The sequence below is a fragment of the Ranitomeya variabilis genome, chromosome 2, assembly GCF_051348905.1.
Source record: "Ranitomeya variabilis isolate aRanVar5 chromosome 2, aRanVar5.hap1, whole genome shotgun sequence".
NCBI lineage: Eukaryota > Metazoa > Chordata > Amphibia > Anura > Dendrobatidae > Ranitomeya > Ranitomeya variabilis.
In genome coordinates, this window is record NC_135233.1 from 1,067,183,003 (window position 1) to 1,067,195,803 (window position 12,801).

General features: G+C 45.3%; 1 protein-coding gene across 1 annotated transcript in view; it reads right to left on the reverse strand.

Moving 5' to 3' along the window:
• Positions 1 to 12,801, reverse strand: part of OPN5 (opsin 5) — a 91,678-nt gene that overhangs the window by 27,234 nt on the left and 51,643 nt on the right. Inside the window, exon 3 of the mRNA XM_077291537.1 lies at positions 8,933 to 9,052. Coding sequence (XP_077147652.1) covers positions 8,933 to 9,052 — 120 coding nt within the window. The remainder of the gene's footprint in view (positions 1 to 8,932; positions 9,053 to 12,801) is intronic.

The following is a 12,801-nucleotide window of genomic DNA, read 5'->3' on the forward strand; positions in this document are numbered from 1 at the left end:
TCACTTTGTAATTGGTTCATTCCAAGCTTCATTTCCAAATATGGTGTATTGGTGCCTTCACTCATGCATTCCAAAGATTCCTTCCAAAACCGTTTCAAGGATCTTCAAGACAGTTTCAAAGACAGTCGCCATCTTGTTACACCATCTCTGAACTGACTTATATAAGGTTTAATAATTGGATTTCATTAGACATTTTCTCCTTCACAGTCAGCACACCTCAGTACGCATCTGATGATGAGACTCAGGTGCCACTTTCTGGTGCTTACTGAGCTGCCGAGACTACCCAGGAGAAGCAGTTGTTGGAATCAGGAAGTGTAGATGATGAAGTCCTTGACCTATCATGGCGTGAGGTACAAGAAGGAGGTGGGAGCAGCTCTGAGGAAGAGATTTCACAAACGGCCCAAAAAGGAGGGAGAGGGAGGGGGCAGACTGGGTTGCCTGTAGCCTCCACTTCGGCACCCATTAGAAGGATGCCTCTTCCAAAAGCCAAAACGGGCGCTCCCAAGACTTGCAGTGCCTGGTCCTTTTTTGACACAGTTGCAGATGACATTTGCTTTGTCAAATGCAAGCTGTGTAATCAGAAAGTGAAAAGAGGGAAAAGTGTCAGCAACCTCAATACCACAAATATGTGGAAACATGTGCGGACCAAGCACGTGGTGGAGTTACAAAAACACACTGGAGACCTAGGGCAACCTACAGCAGTGCCACTTACCACCTCTTCAGCTCGTGTTGTAGCCTCTTCCTCCAGTTCACACACAGCTGGTTCAGCTTCCTCACAGGATCGCCATGGAAGAACCTCTGGCACTGTTGTACAGAGACACAGTGTAATTCCAACCACAGCACCACATTCCCTGTCATCCTCACACTCCCAGGCCAGTCTACAGCCATCGGTAGCACAGGTATGGGAGAAAAGGCGCCTATACTCGGCAAACCACCCCCGAGCACAGGCTCTGAATGCTGGCATTGCAAAACTACTGTCCCTTGAAATGCTCTCATTCAGGCTGGTGGAGACTGACACCTTCCATATCTTCATGGCATTGGCAGTCCCACAATACAACGTGCCCAGCCGCTTTTATTTCAGCAGGCAAGCCGTCCCTGCCCTGCAAAAGCATGTGGAGGGAAACATTAAACATGCGCTACTAAACGCCGTCAGTAGCAAGGTCCACCTGACCACCGATGCGTGGACCAGTAACCATGGACAGGGACGATACCTTTCCCTCACTGCCCATTGGGTAAATGTTGTGGAGCCAGGTACAGATCTTGAGAGTGGCGCTGTACGTGTTCTGCCAACTCCAAGGATTGCAGGAATCCAGTCTGTACACATTGAGGTCCAAAACAAATGACACGTCACTCCTTATATAAATATGGTGCACAGACAAGGGTTGCCAGTCCCTATATTGAAACAAATACCAAAATCCGGCACTCAAAAAAGATTTCTTTATCTATAGTTTTATTTATTCATATGTCCCAGTATTTTCAATATAACGTTTCGGTCTACACGACCTTCACACATTGACTCCTCCTCATACTCCAGTTCCTCCGAATCAGCGCTGCAGGAGCTGTCACAGTCTACCTCCACATGGACCCATGAACGCTTACCTGTTACGACCGATATGAGCACAGCCGTGGCCAAACGTCAACAGGCCGTATTGAAATTAATTTCTTTGGGGAATTGAAGTCACACAGCGCAAGAGCTTTGGAATGTCATCAAGCAGGAGAGCGACGTGTGGTTTGTGCCAGCGAATCTCCAGCCAGGCATGGTAGTGTGTGACAATGGCCGAAATCTGGTGGCAGCTCTGGGCCTAGGCAACTTCACTCACATCCCATGTCTGGCACATGTGCTCAACTTGGTCATGCAGAGTTTTTGAGGGACTATCCGAATCTTGATGCACTGCTGCACAAGATCCGCCTAGAGTGCGCTCACTTGCGGCGTTCCAGCATGGCAAGATCGCACATTGAAGCTCTGCAGCGCCGATTCCGCCTTCCGGAACATCGCATCATATGTGACCTACCCACCAGGTGGAATTCAACTTACATATGTTGGAGCGGTTGTGTGAGCAGCAGGCAGCAGTAATGGAGCACCAGCTGCATCAGGTGCAAACAAGTCGCACTGCACGCCATTCACACTTCACCACCACTGAGTGGGCCTCTATGAAGGACATCTGCCACGTTTTGCGTGCCTTCGATGATACCATGCGGATGGCGAGTGCAGATGATGCACTAGTCAGCATGACTATCCCCCTTATCTGCCTGCTTGAAAAAACACTGGAAGCCCTAATGGAGGAGGTTGTGGAAGAGGTGGAGGATGAGGAGTCACAAATGCCATCTGCTTCTGGACAGTCTGCGCAATGTGGTTCCTCACAAAGGCTTAGGCAGGGGAGGAGGATGAGGAGGAGTCAATGGAGGAGGAAGACATCTGTCCAGAGGAGGGAGTTACACAATGCTCTAGTAGTCAGTATGTAGAGTGAGGGTGGGGTGATGCAGAGCAGGCAGAGATGACGCCTCAAGCAGGGGACAGCGTTTCTTGGCCAGTTGGCAGTCTGCAGCACATGGTTGATTTCATGCTGCAGTGCCTGAACAACGACCGCCGTATCACCCACATTCTCAACACGGCTGATTATTGGGTGTAAACCCTACTAGATACTCACTACCGGGACAACTTACAAAGCCTCATAACACCGTTGAACCGGGAGCGTAAAATGCGGGAGTACCAAGACACACTGGTGCATTCCATCATGTTCTTCATTCCAACCGAGAGCAGTGCTGCTAGTGCTTTACAAAGCAGCTCAGTGCGTCGAGGCAGTGGAGGAAGCTCTGCACAAAGAGAGAGCAGAAGCAGCGCCTCAGCAGAAGGCAAGACCAGTATGGCCCAAATGTGGCAAAGTTTTGTGTCCCCGCCACAAATGTCTACACCATCACAGACAGCTCCAGTCAGCAGGAGGCAACGTTTCCGTCAGATGGTGACAAAATACATGTCTTGCCCTCTCAGTGTTCTCCCACACGGCTCTTCCCCCTTCAAGTTTTAGGTCTCTAAGCTGGATACATGGCCAGAGCTTAGCCAGTATGCATTGGAGGTGCTGGCTTGCCCTGCTGCTAGTGTATTATCGGAACGCGTCTTTAGTGCCACAGGTGGTGTACTAACAGACCGTCGCATGCGACTATCCTCCAATAATGTTGACTGGCTTACTTTTCTGAAAATGAACAAGGCCTGGATCTCTCAGTAATTTGCCACTCCTCTTCCAGATTAAATAATTGGTTGGCTACAGTATCCAGGTCTCCGGTTGTGTTCATGTTTCTACCACCTGAACTGTAATCCCTGGGCTCCAACACCGCCAGTTGCTGCTCAGAAGTGCCGTCTGCACAGTCAACACTTGCTGCCGTGTTATTGGGGTTCAGTAATGTCAGCTGATCCCCAGCTGTGTATCCGACAATTTCTCCTGCTCCATCCACACACACTACAACAGATATTAAACTTGCTCCAATTAGGCCTCAGCCTACACTCTGTTTCTAGCATTGACCCTGGGCTCCAACACTGCCAGTTGCTGCTCAGAAGTGCCGTCTGCACAGACAACACATGCTCCAATGTTATTGGGGTTCAGTAACGTCAGCTGATCCCCTGCTGTGTTTGCGGCAATTTCTCCTGCTCCCTCCACATTCACACTACTACAGATATTAAACTGGCTCCAATTAGGCCTCAGCCTACACTCTCTTTCTCCAGTAATCCCTGGGCTCCAACACCACCAGTTGCTGCTCAGAAGTGATGTCTGCACAATCAACACATGCTGCAGTGTTATTGGGGTTCAGTAACATCAGCTGATCCCCTGCTGTGTGTGCGGCAATTTCTCCTGCTCCCTCCACATTCACACTACTACAGATATTAAACTGGCTCCAATTAGGCTTCAGCCTACACTCTGTTTCTCCTGTAATCCCTGGGCTCCAACACCGCTAGTTGCTGCTCAGAAGTGTCTTTGGCACGGGTACTCCCTCCTGCCCAGCCTGGTTCCAGCACGCCAGCTGTTTCCGGGTAGTGTCAAGGTCACTTTGCCTCCAATACGTTGTCCTGTCGGGTTGCGGTCGGGTTAGCCGACCCTATGGTGCCTGCAGTTTAGGTGCTTTCTATGTGGGCTGCGGGAACTGGCAATCAAGGCTGGTTCCGTAGTGCCAATAGGACAAGCTCCCCCTGTAGGACTGTGGGTTTTCGGTAACTCCGGCCGGCTCGCGGCCTTGCAATTTTTTTTTCATGTGGACCTTCTGCTGCCTATCTGAGTTCCAGCACCATTAGCTGGTTCTTTGGAAGTCAATCTTGAATAGGTCCCCCTGGGTTCCAGTACCGTCAGCTGGTTCCAGGCAGAGCCTTTGGCTTAGGTGCCTCCTTTTCGGTATCCGAGTTCCACCAGCGTCTGGTGGTCCTTGGTAGTGCTTTCTGGCACGGGTACCTCCTGCTTAGTAACCGGGTTCCAGTACCGTCAGGTGGTCATCGGTAGTTCCATTAGCTCTTGCACCTTCAGCTACCCATCCTGGTTCCAGTACCGTCAGCTGGTTCCAGGCAGAGCCTTTGGCTTAGGTGCCTCCTTCTCGGTATCCGAGTTCCACCAACGTCAGGTGGTCCTTGGTAGTGCTTTCTGGCACGGGTACCTCCTGCTTAGTAACCGGGTTCCAGTACCGTCAGCTGGTCATCGGTAGTTCCATTGGCTCTTGTACCTTCAGCTACCCATCCTGGTTCCAGTACCGTCAGCTGGTTCCAGGCAGAGCCTTTGGCTTAGGTGCCTCCTTTTCGGTATCCGAGTTCCACCAGCGTCTGGTGGTCCTTGGTAGTGCTTTCTGGCACGGGTACCTCCTGCTTAGTAACCGGGTTCCAGTACCGTCAGCTGGTCATCGGTAGTTCCATTAGCTCTTGTACCTTCAGCTACCCATCCTGGTTCCAGTACCGTCAGCTGGTTCCAGGCAGAGCCTTTGGCTTAGGTGCCTCCTTTTCGGTATCCGAGTTCCACCAACGTCTGGTGGTCCTTGGTAGTGCTTTCTGGCACGGGTACCTCCTGCTTAGTAACCGGGTTCCAGTACCATCAGCTGGTCCTCTGTAGTTCCATTAGCTCTTGTACCTTCTGCTACCCATCCGGGTTCCAGCACCGTCAGCTGGTTCTCGGCAGTTCCTCAGCCTTCTTGTACCTTCTGTTACATTTCCAAGTTCAAGCTTTTTGAAATGGGTTTTGGTAATCACTCTGGATCTCCCTGACGACAACCCTAAAGACGACGACCCTGAAGACCACCCCGAAGAAGACGACGACCCCGGAGACGATGACCCTGGAGACGACGACGCTGAAGACCACCCCGAAGAAGACGACGACCCCGGAGACCACGACCCCGTAGACAACGACCCTGAAGACCACCCCAAAGAAGAACAAGAAGATGACCCTGAAGAAGATGACCAAAAGGACAAACAACAAGAAGACAACCACCAAGATACAGAAGAACAAGAGACAGAAGACCAAGAAGCAGAAGAACAAGAAGCTGCAGAACAAAAAGCAGAAGAACATTAAGCATAGGACTAAAAATCAGAGCAAAAGATATTATCTAAATTATAAGCAGAAGAAGACTAAGCAGTGTATGGGGTGAGTCTGTTCCTCCTCGTGGTGACCCTGGAAAAAAACCTGCTGCTGCAGGCCAAACTGAATGCGGACAAATCCTGTTGTAAAGCTTTTGTGACAGGCAGAACGGAAGGTGTAATCTTCAAACTTTTATAGATAACAACTACAGGAATGCATGTCACAAATAAGAATATGATGAACAAGAAGAAGATGAAGAAGATGAAGAAGTAGAATATGAAGAAGAATAGTTGAATAACAAGAATATGAAGAATGTAAAAAAAATAATAATAGGAAGAAGGTAAAGAAGAAGAAGATGAGTAAGGTGAAGAAGTTGATGAAAAAGATGCTGCTGCTGAGGATGATGAAGGAGAAAGTGTGGGAGAAGTAAAAAAGAAGGTGAAGAGCATGGAAGTAGTGAAACATAAATATCTGACAAAATATAAAAAAGCTTAACATAGTCAATATCTTTGTAACTCCGAACGTCTTAAAAAAATTTTTTTAATTCCTGCTATTCCATTTGATTGGGCTAAACCTCTATGCCTTTAATGTCTCCTCCACCTCCCCCAATACATTCTACATTATTCTTAGTTGTTTTCCTTCATGTAGAATTAACCTACAAGGAAAGAAAGGGTTTATTTTAATTCCGATATTTGTGTCCCATTAGCTTGCATTGGTTTCCGGTATCGGAATCGGCGATACCCGATATTTTTTGGGTAACGGTCCGATCCAATCCGATCCGATATTTCTGGATATCGGAAGGTAACGCTCAACACTATTTATAACAGATTACATGGGACATAATTGCTTTATAACGCGGCACGGGGGCATTATTACTTTATAAAGTGGTATAGTGCCGCAGTAGCACACTTATGCAGTGAGGAGGCAGGGACCTAACAAAATTTCAACACAAAGTCTCTTTAATGCGGTTACTTCACAGCATTAAATGTCCAATTCACACAAGCATGTATCATTAAAGTCTAATTCACAGCACTACATAGTACCCAGCATCCTCCGGATTGCTGCCGGGAACCATATCCCCCGGATTACCGTCACTAACCATGCCAGTCCTCCTTCGGGCACAGGACAGTCTATCTCTGGTTCACCGCCGGGCACAAGACAGTCCACCTCCAAGACCGGTTGCCGTGGGCGACTGCACCACCGAGTTAATGTCTCTTTACTCACAGCTTTCCACAGTACACGATATCCTTCAGTTTACAGTCACTAAACATGCTAGTCCTCCTCTGACAAGATACCGTGGGCGACTGCACTGCTGTGCACGCTGTGGGTGCCGGGAGTTCCCTCTGCTGGGCTACATGTTACTTTTACACAGATCTGAGCTTTTGCAGAGCTGTCTCCCTGCACATCCTGGGGCGAACATACAGCAACCCCTACCTGCAACATCGGTCACTGCCTCATAATTGCAATCACGGCTATGCCTGTGACAGCAATGCACCCCCAAGGCCTCAATACGCCTCCATGCACATCCTGGGGAGAACACACAGGGACCATCACATGTAACACCAGTCACTGGGGGGGCACTGGGGCATTGTTGCTTTATAAGGTGGCACTAGAGGCATTATTGCTTTTTAAAGGGGCACTGAACGCATTGTTGTTTTATAAACATGGACTGGGGGATCATTACCTTATAAGGCATCACTGAGTGGATTATTCCTTTATAAGGGGGCACTGGGGGCATTATTGCTTTATAAGGGGGGATTATTGCTTCATAAGGGAGTACAGGGGGCATTGTTGCTTTATAAGATTTACTGGGGGATTATTGCTCTAGAAGGGGTCGCTGGAGACTTTATTGTTTTATAAGGCACTGGGTGGATTATTGCTTCATAAGGGGGTACTAGGGAATTATTGCTTGAAAAGGGGGTCACAGGGGTTATTATTGATTTATAAGGGGGAACGGAGAGGATTTTTTTATAAGGAGGTACTGGGGGTATTATTTCTTTATAAGGGGCCACTTGGGGATTATTACGTTATAAGGGTGACACTCCGGAAATTAAGGCCTTCAGAGAGGCGCACGTGGGTCATTATTATTGTCTGGGGGTATAAAGGGGGCACTTCAATGACACCAATATTTCTGAAGTACTGTACTTAGGGTATAGCACAACAAGGCAGGGGCAGCTATAGACTCAGAATTGGGGTATCAGCAGGATGGGAAATTTGTGCAAGTTGCGAACATGGGTACGGTTCTGGAAATGTGAGAAACGAAATGTGTCTCTGTAGACAAGTTGTAGCTGAAAGAAATCATCACAACTATGATGTAAGGCTACTTAATGATTGACGACAGTAATCCCTTAATCCAAAAATTAATTCTCCATTGGCCAAAAACACTGTAAAAATGTAAGTGTGTAATTCCTTTCCACTCCACTAGATGGCAGCGTTGTAATGTTTAGTTTTTCCTTTTATCACTGTAATAAAATCCTTTATAATATTTTTTTCTTATTTCCAAAAGTTTCCAGATCCAAGCTAAAGAAAAGAGTGTGAAGTCCCTGGAGATGCTTCTGTATTTTTCTATGGCTGCATTTAATCATTTTGATTGCTTGCTGTATTGACAAATAGAGAAAATCCAGAGAGAGTGTTAGCGGTCGCATTAACAAGGCTCGCGGGGGAAACTGTAAAACTTTATCTGGCCGTAATAAATCTGCGCAGCATGTAAGATATGTATGATCAGACATGCTCTTTCGGAAATCATAATGACCCCAATTTTTCCCTACAGAAATCAACTGAGACTTAAACTCTGGATCCATCTATGACTATGCGTTGTTAACCCCAAAACTACAGCTGCATGAATAGTAATATAACATTCATCTATCTTTTTTATTCTTATACTTTATCCATACAGAAATCATATCTAACAAATAGTATAACTTTTCTGAACCGCATACCGGACCGGGGAATTTTTCCCGATTCCTAACGAGGAACATATTTGCGTTTTTTTTGTATATGTGGTTTTAAGAGCTCTAAAAAAACTGCTACCCGCTAAAATACATTTTAAATTCTGATCCCCTTTAAGAAACAACAATTTTTGATATATTGGGTACATATTTCGCCCACACAGCTAAAAACAAAGTTGTCCTAACCTGATAGTTTCGACAAGACAAGTGATGGCACAAGGATCGGCACGAGCTTCTTGTACGAGATAAGACGCTTCAAATACCTGGCCTATCTGTCAACCATTTACCTCCAGTGGCCTATCTGTCAACCATTTAACTCCAGTGGCCTATCTGTCAACCATTTAACTCCTGACAGCGCAGTGTGTCCTACTTGGCTTTTTATTTAATTTGCAAAAGTAGAATTTCCTCAAAAATGTGTTCAAGGGATAAAAAAGCAATTACCTGAAATTCCCAGGTCAGAGATGGCTAAGTTAATGGTCATTATTTCAGCCGGTCTGAGCTTCTTCTTTCTTTTACAAGCCATGTACAACACATAACCGTTCCCGAGAGTAGACAGGACGCCTGAAAGAAAAGAATATCCAGTAAAGATTCCTGAGGACTAGTGATGAGCAAACGTGCTCGGAAAAGGTGTTATCTGCTATGCTTGGGTGCTAACCGAGTGTCGTCGGCGTGCTCGAATAATATGTTCGAGTCCGCGCGGCTGCATGTCTTGTATGTTCGCCAAACCCTACATGTGTTGCGGCTGTTCAACAGCCACGAGACATGGAGCCGCGGGGACTCAAACATTTTTCGAGCATGCCGATGTCACTCGGTTAGCACACGAGCATGCTCAGATAATGCCTTACACACATTCGCCCATCACCTTTTGGAAAAAGAGCACCCAGAGCACCGTGTTTTGCCCAAAAAGTGCCCACATGGCGCTATTCTAGGCCAATTAACACAGAGTGTAACTGTATGGCTAATTTGCCATCACCTCTGCACCAGGAATCTGGAGGCAAAAAGTTGCAAGATTTGTCGCAGGTGCTAATTGCACAAAATTTTACCACCATTGGTACTAGCGGCCTAATCACTTTACAAAAAAATAAATAAATTTTGGTAAAAGGTGGGATGGTCTACTACAGATCGACATATGCTTTGTAATGGACTCCAGAAAACCTGAAATTTCCGCCACCTTCTTGGAAAGCGCAGATTTTGATTCACAGGCAGACCAAAGATGTGCCAACTCTATTAATAGACTAGTGCTTCCTAATAACTATGACGCTCCTTACTCCAAGGGGCTACGGAGGAAATGCATTCAATATTTTACGCCATTTTTTTTTTTGCTGTTAAAAATGTCACAAGTTTTATTGCACGACATTTTTGGTTTAAGCTACATTTACTACTTCTTAAAAATATGCAAAAAAATAAAAGAGTAAAAGGGAGAAAATCAGCTTCAAACACGAATGTCAAATCTAAAGATGTGGCAAATTTATAAAACGCCTGATAAATTTGGCCCAAATAACGGCAATTCAGCTTCAAGGAACTGTGTCTTTAAAAATACCGCCCTATGGGTTCAAAACGGGCATAGATAAATCTCCCCCATGATGCTGATTTATTTATCTCGGCTTTTGTACCAATTTTCAGAAATTAAAAGTAGCATTTTTTTTGCACTGGGGGATGTGAATGCATGTGGGGCACTTCTTATAGATGCATTGCTATGCCCCCAGTGCACAAACCGACTAATTTGGATATGGCCTTCACAGTAGATTTCCCATGATTGGAACATTGGATCGACACATAAAAGTTATAATTGTTACTGGGGGACAAGCATCTATCCAGAATATAGCATAACACTACTTCTATATGTAATAAAAAATGTGCAGGCAGGTCACCTGTAATGATAAATTCTTCCATCGTATTAAACAGTGCTGAAAGGGTGTCGTGCATCATCTCCATGGAGCATCAAAGTATTTGGATTCGGCTACCAGCCACCGGTGCATGTGTCCTAGCCAGGCGCCAGTTGGGTTACCAACAAGCCACTTTGCCAAAGCCAAGGGATTAGACACAGGGATAGGCTTAGTGAACTAAACTATTTCCCCTGGTGAAGTAAAGCCTAGCCATTGCTTTATGTGCACATTTAGTTTGGCCCAGAAATATTTAGGCATTGGCACACGTCTTGGCATTTTTGTTGTTTGCCAAAACATATTCAAGATGAAGTTGCATATTCAATCTGGGCTTAAAGTGCTGACTCTCATCTTTAACTTGAGGGTATTCACATCCTAATTGGAGCAAGGGTTCAGGAATTACAACTCTTTAATATGTAGCTGCCTCTTTTTCAAGGGACCAAAACTGATTGGACAGTAAGCTCAAAAGCTACTGGTATTTAATGGGCTGCATGGAATCTTTTGTCACGTGAATCCATTATTAACTAAGCTGTAAAAGGTCTTGAGCTGATTCCGGGTTTGGCATTTGTATTTGGAAGCTGTTGCTGTGAACCCACAACATGCAGTCAAATGAACTCTCAAAGGAGGAGAAACAGACAATCATTAAAACAAATCCATCAGAGAGATAGTAGAAATGTTAAGAGTGGCCAAATCAACACATGGTACATTCTGGGGAAAAAAAGAGGACACTGCTGAACTTGGGAATTTAAAAAGACCTAGACATCCACGAAAGACAATAGTAGCGGATGCTCACAGAATCCTTTCCATGGTGAAGAAATAAAACCTTCGCAACACCCACCCAAGTGAAGAACACTCTGCTCGAAAAGCATTTTTTGGACAGATGAAACTTAGTTCAACCTGTACCAGTATGACAGGAGGAAGAAGTATGGAGAAGGTTTGGAACGGCTCATGATCCAAAGTACAGTACATCCTCTGTAACACATGTTTGAGGTATAGGAATGGCGCGGGCATGTATGGCTTCCAAACTAGTGCTTATTAATGATGTAACTGAAGACAGAAGCAGCCAGATTTTTAAGTATCCAGGGTGATACTTTCTGCTCAGATTCCACCAAGTGCAGCAGGGATGATTGGATGGTGCGTCACAATACAGGCGGACAATGACCCAAAACATACTGCCAAAGCAACCCAGGTGTTTCTTAAGGCAAAGAAGTGGAATATTTTGCAATGGCCAACTCAATCACCAGATCTCAACCCCATTGAGCAGCATTTCACATGCTTAAGACAAAACTTAAGCCAGAAAGACCCACAAACAAGCAACAGCTGAAGTTGGCTGCAGTAAAAGCGTCAAAACCTCATGAAGCAGGAAATCCAGCGTTCAGTGACGACCATGGCTTCCAGACTTCAGACTGTCATTGCCTGCAAAGTATCCACTGCAAAGTATTAAAAATAAAGAATTTATTTTATTTATGATAAAGTTAATTTGTCCAATTACTTTTGAGCCCCTGAAATGAGGAGGCTTTGCTTAACCCCTTCAATTAAACCTGAATGTCCACATTTCAATTGTATCTCAGTTGTTTCATGTTAAATCCAAAATAGTGTCCTGCAGAGCTGAAATCGCAGAGATTGGGTCACTGTCTAAATATTTCTGGACCTAAGCTTATATACAGTTAGGTCCACATATATTTGGACAGAGATTATATTTTTCTAATTTTGGTTATAGACATTACCACAATGCATTTTAAACAAAACAATTCAGATGCATTTGAAGTTCAGACTTTCAGCTTTCATTTGAGGGTATCCACATTAAAATTGGATGAAGGGTTTAGGAGTTTCAGCTCCTTAACATGTGCCACCCTGTTTTTAAATGGACCAAAAGTAATTGGACAGATTCAATAATTTTAAATAAAATGTTCATTTTTAGTACTTGGTTGAAAACCCTTTGTTGGCAATGACTGCCTGAAGTCTTGAACTCATGGACATCATCAGACGCTGTGTTTCCTCCTTTTTGATGCTCTGCCAGGCCTTCACTGCGGTGGTTTTCAGTTGCTGCTTGTTTGTGGGTCTTTCTGTCTGAAGTTTAGTCTTTAACAACTGAAATGCATACCCAATTGGGTTGTGATCAGGTGACTGACTTGGCCATTCAATAATATTCCACTTTTTTTGCTTTACTAAACTCCTGGGTTGCTTTGGCTTTATGTTTTGGGTCATTGTCCATCTGTAGTATGAAACGACGACCAATCAGTTTGGCTGCATTTGGCTGGATCTGAGCACACAGTATGGCTCTGAATACCTCAGAATTCATTCGGCTGCTTCTGTCCTGTGTCACATCATCAATAAACACTAGTGACCCAGTGCCACTGGCAGCCATGCATGCCCAAGCCATCACACTGCCTCCGCCGTGTTTTACAGATGATGTGGTATGCTTTG